We start from the raw sequence: 15,411 nt of genomic DNA, 5'->3' as shown, positions 1-15,411 counted from the left end.
TAGAGTAAGTCAAGAGAACTGGGCCTTAATTCTATCTTCATTACTGAGTTCAAAAATTAATCGAGCCATAGTTTCATCTACAAAATGGAGTCTTTGGCCTATATATTTGCTAAAGGCTCTCACAAGTCTAAATTATATTATTCTAATTCATCTGCTTACAGAAAATCTGGTGATATCTACTTTTTAAATGGGGGGGAGTTGTCTATGTCATAAAAATCATAGTATAAATCACTGTAGCCACCTCTATTATATATGTCCACAGGGCTTAAAGTTTGTGCAAAAGATTGTTTATATGATAATACTTTTCCTATTAAAAAAATCTTCCATTTCACTATTCCATGAATTCATTTCTGTTCTTTCTTGACAGGAACTTATTCTGCTGGGAGTACTATACATACAATAGATGGCTATAGTTTGGAGTTACCTTATGTAACTAAAAAAGAACTGCAGGTGTAGATTTTTGCAAGAGTTGAAGTAGGGGAAAAAATAATCTTTGGCATTTAGATCACTTCTTTTCTAACCTCCTTTTCATTCGGATATTTTTGGCTTTAAGGCAATATTCTTGAATAAACAGAATGTTGTTTTATAAAGAAAAAGAGTGGAACACAAAACACTATTGAAAGAATGAATTTATACTGCAAGATAAGATCAGACATGAGGAATCCATTTCCAGATATCAATGTTTTTACAAGAGATAAATTCTAATCAATAGCTTTGGAAATGAAACCTCTCACGACTGATTCTCAGAGCAGCCCCTTACTGGGTCACTGGAAACCAGAAGCCCTTTGCACCCACTGGACACCACACTTCCAGGTTCCAGACTCCAGGAAGGTGTCTCTAGTCACTAAAGAGTAGAAAGGATTCAGATTTCATTCTTTCCTTCTGCAATCCTGGAAAAAGAAGCACAGAAGGAAGCCTTGATTTTGTTTTCATCTGCAATATGACCACAAAAAGCCACGGGGTCAAAAAATATCTCTCTTCAACCATATGAACTCCAAAGAATACTGATTAGATAGTCAAAAATATTACATTTTTGGTTTACAACTGAAACCAATCTGAAGAAAACCAATCAGAAAAGTTGCCAGGCTTAGCAGTCAGAGGCATAAAGAGGTTCTCAGTGATGCTGAGTTCTAATCTTGAATATGATTTTGTTATTTTGAGGTTTTCATGACTACAACAAAGGCTGGTTACTTTTCATGGCATCATGAAGGTAATATTACAAATATAAAATAATACAGTAAAACAACTGCTTGGATATTAAATTTAGGACAGAGTTCATATCAACATGTTGCACCAGAATATACCTAAACAGCACATTTCATTAAATTACAGTTCACGGGAACTCCTTGCCATTCCATTTACATCTCCATAATGCAATATTTCCATATTTAAACTTGTTATATATGACTAGAATGAATGATAGTATTATGGAATTCGTGAGTTGGAAGAGATCTCATGGGCCATCTAGTCCAACACATTGAAAGGGAATCCCTACTATAATATACCTGGCCAATGGTCATTCAGCCTCCCATCCCACAGCCTCCTGAGGCAGATCATTCTATTTCTGAATGGCTCTAATTGCTAGGAAGTTACTCGTGACATCAAGCTAAGGAGGGATTGGCCCTTGGTAAAAGCCAAATTGACTTTCAGCAACTCTGATCACTGTATCTTTTAATTAGAACAGCATCATTATGTCACTTGTACACTATTTACTGGCTAAATTGACTTTGTACTATTCCCTGTTCCCAGTGCTTATCTGTCAGTACACATCTCAAGCTTTCATTAGAAAATATGCCCCTTGACGGTAGGACCTGTATCATCTTTCGTACTTTTAACCCCAATACTTACCACCCAGCCTCATATTTAATAAATACCTAGTGATTTATCAATTCAGAAATCTTCCCCTACTCATCAAGCTCAGTTCAGATGCCATCTCTGTTTAAACCTTCCCTAATTCCCTCAATTCTATCACTAATATACATCATATAATGACTGGAACTTCTCACATTTTATTACATTGAAATTAGGTGTATATTTCTCTCACTCCTTATCCTGCCACCCAAGACTCCCTGAAGTTCCAAATACAGGGACTGTCTTGTCTCATCGTTGGATTTCCAAAGCATGGTGAAGTACGTTGGAAAGAGAAGACATACAAAAACTGTTTGTTAACTACAGTTGAATGGAAGATAGCGTGGCATGAAAGCACTTACTCAAGGCATTCTGTTCCACCTGCACCCAAACCCCAGGTTCGATCAAACTGGTCTGGAAGAGACGACAGATTACTTGCTCCTGAACTTGGCTCTCTAATGCCACACTGCATGAAGCTGCCACAAAACAAACAAGCTGGCCAACTGCTATATTATTGTTGGCAAAGGCCTGAAATTTGCTGCAAACCCCTTTACAAATGAAAGCCAGCTGCCTAAGCACAATACCAGATGTCTTCTAAAGTGTGTAGCTCTGATAGATTAAATTGAGCATAGGAAAGAGATGAAATATTTATGAAAATTAAATTTGTAAAATGGATGTCAATAATTTTAATTTTTTAAATATAGAGGACCACATTCTTTATGTTAATGTGTTAGGGTACAAGAATAGTATTCAGACAGTCATTCTGAAGCTTATATTTCAGGTAATATGCTTGTATTTTATTCAAATCATCCAGTCCAAAAATTAGTACCAGATATCTGTTCCACAATCATGTACTTAAGAATTGCATGAAATCATATAGTTAGATAATCATCCTAAACTCTTTTCACTTTATATAGATTTTCATTTGGACAATGGCAAAATGGATAGTGTCATTTTACATATACATTGAGAGAGTTTGTGCAATCAGCAAGCATTTCTTAATGTGCCAGGAACATATATTAATAATATGAAAATATAAGTAGAAAAGCCTGGCTAATGAGAAAAAACAACTTGTTCAGCCAACGAAATTCAGCTTTGTCCCTTCCTTCTTAAAATATGATAGACCTCTATTTGCAGTCCGTTGAAAATTCCTGAGGAGCCCCAGCTGATTTTAGATGCACAAAATAATAGGCACTCTAATGCACTTCCAATGAATTACTGCTCAGTTCCTTCATGAATATTTCACATAGGTGCTAATATTTAACACTTAAAAGCAGTATATTGCTCTCACTTCTTTAATCTCTTTTAAAATATGAACAAAAAAGTACAGTTCCCTCATGATGAGACTGGAAAACAATTCACTTGGACATAATAACTCTACTGAATCAAAGATAGGGTTGAGATGTATCCCCATAAACACATCAAATTACAAATTCACAAAATTATATTTAGTGTTCCACGGCTGACTTTCTGCAATTAAAAACAACATATTTCAGGGTTAAAATCTTCTAAAAAAGAAAATGAAGTGAAACTTCATGCTTTGACCAAGTTGGTTTGCACTATGACCATTTCCACAAGTCGAGCAACCAGATAGATAATTCTGTGCATAGTTTACAAAATAAACCTGGCCCTCATTCTGCCAAAGCAGAATTCTGTGGGGCTTGGCACGTTTTACATGTGAGAGGGGAAAGGCTAGCTAGCTACAAAGACCTTAAGACACTTCATCGTATTAAACTCTCATGCTTGGCTGATATCACATCAATGAAGCTCCAACATCACAGAAGTTCCGCCATTCGAGCAGGGAGTGCATGTCACCACTGTCATCCTGTTTCCTCATAAGCCAATACAATTTTGCCAAAATATACAAACTCCCACTAAAATTGGGAAGATGTGAAGATGACTACAGGGACACCACGTCCCAACAGATAATGCCGGGCAATAAAACAAGGAACCGGAGCCAGTGTTCAGGGTGTACTCATTAGCTTTTTGAATCACTCTGTTCTACCATGAACAGTAATTTCACCCTGGTTCCTAGATGTGGCTGCCAGGATGGTTTCTGAAAGTAAATAATGAGAATTGATCAGATGAGAGAGTTCTCTTTTGATATCCTCAAAATTGTGTGTGCCATTAAAAGATCCCAAACAAGAATTTTCTGATTTGTTTTTCCGTAAGAAGCAGGGTTTTGTAATCATCTGTATATTTTATCTATGGGGCTAGGCAAGAGAAAAGAAATAGTTTACATAGCTTCTATTTTTACAGTGCTTTAAGGTTTACAGAGTACTTTCCTTGTGCCTGTACAATGGTACAAGTAATATTATCCCAAATTTACATTCTGAGTTTCAAAAAAGGTAAGTGACCTGCCCAGAATTCCAAAGCTTGTTAGTGTCAGAGCTGGCAACTGAAGCTTTGTCACCTAATCCCAGGTCTGGCCCTTGCTCTGATTCACTATGCTGCATGTTCCCTTGCACATACAGAGTTTACAATCTAGCTCTTTCCTAAACTTAAATTAAGGTTTGCCACCAATAAGAGTCTTTCAAACTGCTATGATTATGTTTGAGGTATACTGCTTCTACTGCCTTAAATTTCTACAGCACCCCTTTTCCGAAGAAGCCAAAGTCATCTAGATTGTCAGTTAGGTTCAAAGCACAACTCAGGGCCAACAAAGATGTTCCTTAAAGCCGCTCACAAGATTTAAATACTAGGTAGTACAGTACAGTGAGTTATAAAGTGAAAAGATAAAGAGTTGCTAATAACAAAACAGCCACTAATGTATCAGACAGATGAAAGTACATAGATAAAAAGCAAAAAAGAATGTCTGTATGCAAAGTGCAAAGAAGGGAATAAAATGTTGAACCAAGGTCTTCCTAACATACATAAGGCTTCTATCAACCATACCACATTGATTCTCATTTCTACACCTTTCGGTATTAAAGATGAAAAACAAAAGCATCTCTTTGAGTGCTCCTGCTCTCTAGAGTACAATGTACCTTGATAATATTTTAAAGCTGGGGAAACTGAGATGGAAAAGACTGAAACAATCAATACGGGCAGTAGAGAGTGATGATCTTTTAAATCTTATCCATGTTACCCCAACTATGCTGGTACACTTTGGTCATAACAATTAAAGCAGATCAGAGATGTGGAATGACCAAATAGATTTTAAAATCTCAATTTACTTAAAATTTTAGTATGTTTGATTTTAATACCATTCCTATATGTAATTCTTACTTACATTACAGAACTTTGCAAAGACATTCACAGTTTTACACTTGATAGCCATGTCAGGAAAAACAAAACAAACAAAAACCTTTGAAAAGTGTTGTTCTTAATTTAAACAAGTAGTCATTAACAAAGATATGTATTTGTGAAACAAAATATACTGTAAGTTTTCATGTATCTTCAAGTTAGAATGAACTTTCTGTGTATGCTAAGGTCCCTTCCAACTCTCACTTCTATGATGCTTTAACGTCTTTTAATCTCTGGGTGACTTTATGTTTCTTCTTGAGACCTCAACTTTGCTTAACACTATAGCTATAAATGTTATAGATTTTTAAATATGTCTACTCAGCCAAGACCTGAAACCAATCACTATTTATACTTCTGTGTTGTCAACAATTTGATGAAACCATACATATTTTGTACTATCATTTACATAGGAGTAAAGTTGATAACTACAATTTAGCCATTTGCTCCCAGGTAAAGCACTAAAAAGATCATGTTTCTTACATCTGTGCCACTCACCACAAGTTGCGGTTACTGCCAATTAATGGCCAGAGATTAATAGTTGGAAATGCCACATAATAGCCGCGTAGAAAACTTCTGACCATACAACCACAATTTAAACAGCTGTGTCTGTCTAACAGTTTGAATTTTCAGTATATTTTGCCATATGGTAACTAGGATCATTTTACACTTAAAAATATTACATAAAAAGGATGTCCAATGGTAATATTCTAATTTTCATTTTGAAATCATACATTGAGGCAGACTAGTAATTATCCTCAGGTGACTGGAGTACTTATTTCTCCTTCAACTGACTAAACAAAATAAATACATTTCTTAGGGTTTCAAATCAATTTTGAACTGCAATAAACATATTAGAAGTATCATAATAGGAAAGAGGACAACATAATATTTAAAATGATAATAAATTTAAAATCCTCAAAGACCAAGAGGTATTTTCACAGCATTTTGGGCAACTTTTAAAAAAAATTCAGAAACTCAATCCTTCATTTCCTTTTCACCTCTTCTTCATGCAACTATCTTGGTTGCTGAAATAAATATTAGGAGCAAGGATAAGAATCTAACCATAGTTCTGATGTTCATCTTCTTTCTATTATAGCTATAATCTCATCAAATCAGTCAGCTTGACTTTTCACACATAATTGCACAGATCTACTACAAGAAAATCTCATTTTGTTGATCACATGAAAGTGGGACACATCTTATTTGGGAGTTCAAACTGTGGCTATTTCTTATGCCCTGACTTTATATCCCCAGTCAATTTCATCAGCAGAATAAAGAGGACCCTTCATTCTCTGAATGGGTATCTATCTCACACTTTTCAACAGAACTAAATTCCTTTTGAAGAATTTAAACACTGATAAGAAGTAAATGGGACTTCTTTGTTGCTTCCATCTTACTTGATATTTACAAGCATCACATCCACGTCTCAAAATAACACTGGATTCAGGGAAGGTAGAAAAAGGTGAATTTTTCTCTTCCAACAACATGTATATCCATACTTTCTCTTTTTCTTTATGAGGTATTCGACATTTGCTGTACTTAAATTTGCTTGATTCCAATTATGTGCTGAGTTCTAAGTTTAAAAAGAAATAAACTAATTGAAGATTGATACAAATAGCTAAACTTGCCTAGTGACTGTCATACAGACTATTCAGTGTAAATATATTATTTACATTAAAATGAACACATTTCAGCACATTGTCCTCACATTTCTGTCATTTCCTCTAACATACCATCAATTTTTTGTCCATTCATTCCTATTTACTTACTCTATTGATTTTAGTTAAGAAATATTCTCTCTAGCGCTGCTTTTTTCAGCTTGATATATATACATATACACATATATACACACACATACATATATACTTATACGTATATTTATATATTCTACAATATTTGCTATAAATATATACATATACACAAATACATATTATATATATACACATATATTTATACAAACATAGACACATATGATGTTATATAATTTATTTTGCATTGCTCCTATTTACCAGACAAGTCTGTAATAATATAGCACTACATTGATGTGATATGATTTCAAAATTCTTTTATACTTGGATAATTAAAGAGTTTTTACTTTTAACTACTATAATTTTTTTTGAAAGATAGCTTCTCCCCCACCCCCAACACTTTCAGGATATATAGCCAAAACAACACAATTATTAGGTAAAAAGGGATGACAATTTTTACTGTAAACTCTCAGAATGCTATCAAAAAAAAAACTTTTACAAGTAGATATTTTCACAGGCAGTGAATAAAAGTATCTTCTGTCACTCAGCTTCATTACTTCTACTTGTTTTTCCCAGTTTGGTAGTTATAAGATGTTTTAATTTAAACTTTTTGATTATTAGGGAAGCTTAACTTTTTTTTTCAAATGAGTATTAGTAACTTGTATTTCTCTTTTGAACCTGTCTGTCCATATCCTTACATTCTTTATCTGTTGCTGAATGTGAGTGACTACTATAACTTTATTTTTATAATTATATATTTTAGATAGAAGTTTTTCTCCAATATTTGCTATAAATATTATTCCAATGCATTATTGACTCAAAAGTTTCAATCCAGTATTAAGTGACCCCTAAAAATTGAAGGCATACTAGGGATATCTCCAATAAATGCAAAATTTCAATGTTCCCCTATCTTAGTTACTGAATCTCCACTTGAAATATAAAATCTTGTTATATTGACATCCAAACCAATAAAGTTCAGAGCTTCTAAATCTACATCTCCTTTATGTTCTTTTCTCTAAATATCTAATAACCTGACATCATAGAAGATCTATGGCCCAAATATGGTTTGGGTTAACTAAGAACAATCGTGTGAAACTCAAATAGAAATGGATCCCAACAGGCACAGATTGACTTGAAAAACCACAAATTAACATCATCTATGTTGTAATGTATTTTTATGTATTTTATTAAAGATTTCTGAATTATATTTTAATCTGGTTCTCAACATAGTCCTATATGGGATTTGGTTTTGAGTTTGATACCTCTTGGATAAAAAGGATCTAACTAGGGCACTCCCATATTACTTGATCTATTATTCAACACTTAAATGGAACTGAAACATTTACTTGTTCATCCACGTTCCCTCACTTAGAGCATATGATTATTCCTTTCCATGTTATAAGGAATTCCACAATTTTTACCTTCAGGATACTGAGGGCAGTTCATAGAACCTTTAGGAATCTGAATTCAATCAAACTTTTTTAAAAAAATTGACAATACTTCAAATTCTCAAAGGTTTATTTCTCATGCAGTTTTCCTAAATCTTAACATCAAAAAGGTGTAATTGGGTCGAATGGGTTACCTATAGTTTCTGGGCTTCATTTTGTTAATCTGTGTTTGTGGTTTACTTGTTGTATGGTTGTAGCCAATTTATAACGTTTCTGCTTTTCAGTATTTCCATGTATCAAAGAAGATCATTTGTTACCCAAACAGGGACATAGAATCACCCACAGAGTAATCAGAATGAAACAGTTGTTTAATTATTATGTTGTCATTCTAATCATTAAATTCAATTAAATTCATCTATAGCAAACTCTCTTTGATTTTCATTTAGACAAAACCCTAAATCTGTGAACCCTTTAATAAAGAAAAAAATAGAAAAGTGTATATATACCCTTCTGAAATGTGAAATTACTACAGCATTCTACCCTTATTTTTCCATCCTATAAGTAATCTAAAAGTATGAGAATATGGAAGCTGTTAGCTTAATTCAGAAATAAAAAAACTGATACCAACAGGGGGTGCTAAAAGAAAATGTTAAATTGTTCCCAGATATTTGCAGACTTAGTAAAGGCAATTTTAAGACCCCAAAAGCTACCCAGGCTAACCTGCTCATTTTACAAATGAGGACACTGAACCCCATGGATGTTAAACGACTTGGATAAGGTTTCGAGGTAGTCAGTATCACAGAGCCACAGAAAAAGAAAGCACTGATTATAGATCAAAGGATCTGAGTTCAAATCCTGGTTTCAATGTTGATTACCTGTGTAACCTTATTCAAGTCCCGTAATCTTCTTAGGCCTTTGGTTCCTTGACCTATAAAATGAAGAAGTGAACTCAAAGACCTCTGAAGACCTTTCCAGCTTGAAATTTGTAATCCTACGAACCAAAGTTATATATTACATATTTTAATCCTCATTTCCTAGAAAGTAAATTCTTCTTCTAAAACATGAGTGAATATTTGTTTTGTTTAATCATCTGCTCATGTCTTAGGAGGGCTACATTAACATTTTTCAAAGAAAATGAAGAAAATAAAAAATATCAGTGCCCTTTCTACAAATCAATTGTGACTAATAACTCCTAATAGAGAGGGACTCAGAACAATGTTTAGACAGTGCTAAACCACTTTCAAAACAGTCATTTGAACTTCATTCATGCACTGAATTTTATTCAATCATTTGAACAAAAACCCTAAGACGCAGGTACCTCAGGTATCATAATTCTCATTTTACAGATGAGGAAACAGAATCAGAGCTGTTATAATGACTTTCCCAGGCATGGCCACAAGGTTCATAATGAGAGGGGTAACTACACTTGTAATGAGGGGTGTAGGTTCAGTGACCATCTCTGCTTTCCCTGACCCATGCAACCTGGGGCTGTTTGCTGATGTATGAAAATGAGGGCACTGGATTAGGTGATCTCCAAGATTCCTTCTTACTCAACATCTATGATTCTAAGTGAGGTCTGAGCTCAGGTCTTCCTCAGTCCCAAAGCGAACACTTGATTCATTTTACCATACAGCCTCTCAGGAAGCAACTAATGTTCTATTTACCTAAACCAGATAGTAATAAGAAAGTTAGATATCCCAAATTTGGGACAGATCACAAAATGTGATGTTAAATAAACTTAGGTAATTTACCACAATGAAGATGAGGGGAACAGGATGCTGTGGAAAGAATAATGGCTTTAGAATCCGAAGGGCCTGAGTTCCTATCCAGTTCTTCCACCACTTGTGACCTCAAGGAAATAATTTTTGAGTGTCAGTTTCTTCACCTATGAAATTAATTCATTAGACAAAATGACTTCAACCCATTGTGGACTTTTTTGTGTTGTCTAACTGTGTAAATTCTGGGGTTCACAATATACTAGCACATGGAGGGGATTGGTGACAACCAAGTTTTCAGTGAATATTTACTTGACTTCAGAAAAGAGCAGACTCTCAGCCTAGCCTCCAACTCCACCTTGATTGTATCTGCTCAGGAAATTTAAAGTTATTTTCATTTTAATAGTACTTTAAAAGATAAACATGTGAGAAATATTTCACAATGATTGTGGAAAAAAAAGATTTTTTTAAAAAAATTATTTGCTATTTGGGAATATCTGTTCTCCTTTGGTAGATAATCAAGAGGTAGCTGATGATTCATTTGTACTAAAAGAATAATCCAAGCATTTCCTACTGGAAAATTGTGTTTATCTTCTCAGAAAAGATTGACTTTTTAATTTCTTGAAAAGCTCTGAGATATACTTTGCAATTAGTTAGAAAGAAATGTCAGTTGGTAATACACATTTTTCTTGTAAGTAGCAGACTTGAGGAGGCTCTTTAAATTTACTTGTATGTACTATACATGCAATTGTACTGTCAATGCATTCCAGTCTTGTTCTACAGACCCCCATTTACTGCTGGCCTCAATTACATAAAGCCACTGTGTCTACTTCCACCCACGTCACTCCTTCCTTGCATGTACTTTTTGCAAATTTCTTCACCATGGCAAATTGGTTTTCTTTGAAACTGCAAAATCACTTACTTATTCTTATAACTCTTTCACTAAAAGTAAAAGATAATCTTTTCTTGCTTCAGTTGAGTTGACATAAATACACTTCTGCTAAACAGAATGTTAAGCTAAACTTACTCTTCAAGTTGAATGAAGATTCGGTAATTATGGTGAATGTTGTAAATTGCAGTCAAAACAACTGTAAAATTACATGATTAAGAACCCATTAAAATGAATATACTAAAAAATGAAGTGTTACACTATGTTAACCGAAAGGTATCATCTAAAATTGTCAAAATAAAATTGTTTTCCACATACAGGGACTCAATTTGATACTCAGGGCACTGAAGCAGATTTCTTTTTTTAATTGCTAGAGGAAACAGCAAATTTCCTTTCTCTAAATCTCTTTAAAGTTCTTCTAGGAAAGGCTACTCAGAAAGTTATTTTCTACTAGACAAAGTAGTAAAAATACATTAGTGCTGAAGCAGCAGGGGGCTGGAAACTGAACTTGTGTCCTGAACTTTCTCTTTGGAGCTAAAAGCCCTTCCCGTGAGATGCTAGCTCAGCAGCTGGGCAAGCTACAACACAGTACACTGGATCTTCTTACCCCTTGTGTGCATGGATAGTAGAACGAGCAAAGAAAAGTGAATGTGAAGCTGCCAGGTTGGGTCTTCCAGCCACCCCATCGCAGCAGAAGAGCAGGGGTCCTGCTTCCTTGCCGGCCAAGCTGCCCGCCCGTTGGCTGCCTTGCCTGTTTTCACTGATCCTCCTTGGCTGCTGCCACTCCTCAGATCTTCCTGCCGGCTAGGCTAGCCTGCCAGCGAGCCTGAGACGAGAACGGGAAAGACAAGCCTGTTACAAACTGGTTCTGTCACCACCTAGACCTCAGTGGATCACCTCATGAGGAAGATGACAAAAGCACAGTGAGGACCCCAAGCTGGAGCAAATTCCCCAGAAAAGAGGACAGGCTGGCTGCCCCCATGCAGAGCTGCGGACACTGGAGGCTTCAGTCTGGCAGGGATTTAACTGGAGTTTAACAGCTTCTTCAGCTTTCTGTACTGGAAACATCAAGTCTACCCCTCCCCCAATCTTTCATGTAGATCATGTAGCACATGTAGGGGACCTAAACATAACCACCTCCCCCCTCCAAAGCCATGGAAGGAACTGCCTAGAAATGATCTCCTTCTGCAATGTTTATTGGGTGCATGAACTTTGATTCCAGGAAGGGAAATAGACATTTTTTGAGGAAATCATGCTTCTGTACCCTAAATAACAAAAATATAATTGATATCTGTTGTTTCAAGCTATAGCCTTTTTCATCTTAGAGAATGATTTTCCCCCCATACCTGGGAATATTTAAGTGAGGGAGCCAGTGCCTTTAAAACTGCATAGTGACTGACCAAATTCTTTTGTCCTGCATTAAAGTACCTGCATAAAGGTACCTTAAATAATAAAATAATTAAATTAGTAGTATTTCTTTGGACTAAATGTAGTAGGATAATTATATTTTGACACTTGTCTTAAGTCACTTGTTTTAAATGGAAAACACTGCAAGCAATCACCTGAATTTAGTCATCCAAACTACAATGTGAATAAGAACATCTATTAGTTGTTTTTTGAGATTGCAATGTGATTAAACTTCCAAATTATCTAATGACATTTTCATGTAACACTATTTTAAATAACATGAAGGATTTTTTAAACTTTTTAAAATCCTAAACTTTGCAAGTACCATATTGTTCTCATTCTTTTATTGGGCACAGTCAGTAATAGAAGACCAACAAGAAATACAAATAAAATTCAATATTACCACAGACAGACAAACAGACACAAAGTTATCAGCAAATTTAATCAATTCAATTGGGAAAAGATTTACACATATGGAGAAAAAAGCCATACTTCAATTGTTAAATTTTCATATTTTCTCTTTACTCCAACATTTACTTCATAATTTATAGTTCATTTGCTTCATACTAGTGTTCTCACATTTTTAAGAAATTCATCTCCCCCACCACTATACCAATCCAGCTAAATAAATCAATAAATCTGTTCTGTTGCACTCAACAGCACAACCTCTTAAATGTGATTTTTACAACTGCCACCATCATCTTAACACACTCTATTTATACTCCCAAGGGAATAAATTTAATTAAAATCAAATGTTCACAAGTCAGCCAGGAAATCTACTACTAATATATTCTGACTTAAAGACATCACATTTCATTTCATATATGATAGAAGGTATATACTCACCCTCCAGAAAAAAATGAGGCGAAAAGGATTCTTTAATTGCTTAATTTGTCAGTTTGCCTTCTGGCTAGGAAAGGGTTATATTGGGGTACATAACAGATGTAAGAGAATGGGAAAATGAAGTGAAAAATTCAAATTGCATTTGAAAGGAGAAATACACATTGATGAAATGGCCATCTAGCAATTCCAGCCTATCTGTAACTATAAACCCAAACGAGTAGAAAGGAATTAATACAGGTCAGAATAAATAGAAGTGATCTAGACCTGGAAGGAAGAATAAGTTTTGTATAACATCGAGAGGAGGGAAGAAAGTAGCCTAAATGGAGTGGGGGGAGGAGTAGCACAGGCAAAGTTGTGAATATGGAAAGGCTGACAAGATGGTATATATTCAGGACAGTGAAGAGCAACTTAACTCTAGCAAAAGGTTGGAATCATTATTATATTACTACTGTTGGACATGAACGGAAAATGACTGAACAACCAAAATCCTGGACATTTCAAATGAATGCCTCACAGACATCTCAAGCTCAATATACCCCCCCCAAATGATTATGTTCCTCCCCAAATCCACCTTTTTCCAAACTTCCTTATTATTGTCCAGGGAATCATCATCCTAGTCACCCAAGGTTCACCGCTATTGTCACTTATTCCCAACTCTACCTCATACAGCCAATCAACTGTCAGGCTTTGCGTAGTGTAATTCCACAGTATCTCTCTAATTGGTCCCTTACACTCTATTCACACATGCCACTCAATATGGTGTTCAGGCCCCTGTCACATCTGATCTGGACTGTTCCAATCAGTTCTAAATCTTTCAAAGCTCTCTGATCTCCAGTGGATCATCCACGCTAATGCCAAAATGATATTCCTAAAGCACAGAGCTGACCATGACCAAAAAGTGGCAGCTCTTCTAGCATCAAATACCAAGTCTTCTCTTCAGCATTTAAAACTCTTCGCAAGCTGGGATCAAACTTACTATTCCAGCCTCATTACACACTATTTTCTATTTCATAAATTCCACGGCGCATCCAAATTGACATTCTTCCTGTTCTTCATACATGAAATGCTATCTCCAAACTCACTGACTTTGGATGGGCTCTCCAGCCCTGTACTGCCCTCCCACCTCACCTCTGTTTCTCAAAATCCTTACTTGCCTTCAAAGCTCAAGTCTTTCAACACTTTCTACATAAAGCCTTTCTTGATCCCTCCCAGTAACTAGGGAAGCCACACACACATGCAAATCATTTTAAAATAAAACCTGCTGTTTCATTGAGGTGTGTGTGTGTGTGTGTGTGTGTGTGTGTGTGTGTGTGTGTGTGTGTGAGAGAGAGAGAGAGAGAGAGAGAGAGAGAGAGAGAGAGAGAGAGAGAGAGAAAGGAGGGTAGGAAGAGAGGAAGAGGGAGGGAGAAGGACAGGAGGGACAGAGACAGAGAGAAACTTCATTCCATATCTTTAGAAGCTTCCTTTTGGAGAAAATCCTGAAGTACTGGCAAGTTAAGTACAGAGGATCATAGACTTAGAGCTGGAACCAATCTAATCCCATCATTGAGTAATATAGGAAAGAAGTAATAAGCAGTTAAGTGACTTGCCCAGGATCACGCAGCTAATGTCTGAATATTAGACTTAGACACTTAGTATTAGACACAATGTCTAAGTATTAAATACACCTTTTCCTGACTCCAAATTCAATGCTCTTTTCAACATAGCATACAGCTAAGGGGACTTGACCAGAGTGTGGTAGAGATGAAAGTTAAACCTAGATCTTCATTCCAAGGCCACAGCTCTTTACAAGACCAGTAGGAGAGCCCTCTCTCTCTCTCTCTCTCTCTCTCTCTCTCTCTCTCTCTGGCACTCACGTGTGCACACACACACACAAAACCAACAGTAATACTGAAGTTAAGAAGTGGGTAGGGAGCACTGAATTTAAGATAGATACAGTCTCAGAAACAACAGTCAGAGATGTGAGTCTGGAGGTTGTACTTGCTATTCAGTTGTGTAGTCATGTCTGACTCTTCACATTTAATGCAGGGGACAATACCATCTATGGGGTTTTCTTGGCAAAGACACTGGAATGGTTTGTCATTTCCTTCTCCAATAGATTAAGGCAAACAGAGGTTATGTGACTTGCCCAGGGTCACATAGCTATTAAGTGTCTAATGCTGGCTTTGAATTCAGGTCTTCCTGATTCTAATTAGGGGAACATTTAGCACTGAACAAGTAAATCTCAGAATCCTTCAGAATACACTTCAGAAAGTAATTAAGAGAAAAACACAACATAAATGTGAATTATTATTTATAATATATACATATTTCTGTACGCACAAATA

General features: G+C 35.6%; 1 protein-coding gene across 1 annotated transcript in view; it reads right to left on the bottom strand.

Annotated features, from left to right (window-relative positions):
- Positions 1–15,411, bottom strand: part of BMPR1B (bone morphogenetic protein receptor type 1B) — a 210,160-nt gene that overhangs the window by 129,289 nt on the left and 65,460 nt on the right. Inside the window, exon 2 of the mRNA XM_036764077.1 lies at positions 11,442–11,660. Coding sequence (XP_036619972.1) covers positions 11,442–11,520 — 79 coding nt within the window. The 5' untranslated portion in view covers positions 11,521–11,660. The remainder of the gene's footprint in view (positions 1–11,441; positions 11,661–15,411) is intronic.

This window comes from Trichosurus vulpecula, chromosome 6 (assembly GCF_011100635.1).
Source record: "Trichosurus vulpecula isolate mTriVul1 chromosome 6, mTriVul1.pri, whole genome shotgun sequence".
Classification (NCBI taxonomy): domain Eukaryota; kingdom Metazoa; phylum Chordata; class Mammalia; order Diprotodontia; family Phalangeridae; genus Trichosurus; species Trichosurus vulpecula.
Note: the sequence above shows the minus strand (reverse complement) of the source record. Positions and strands in the feature narration are given on the sequence as shown.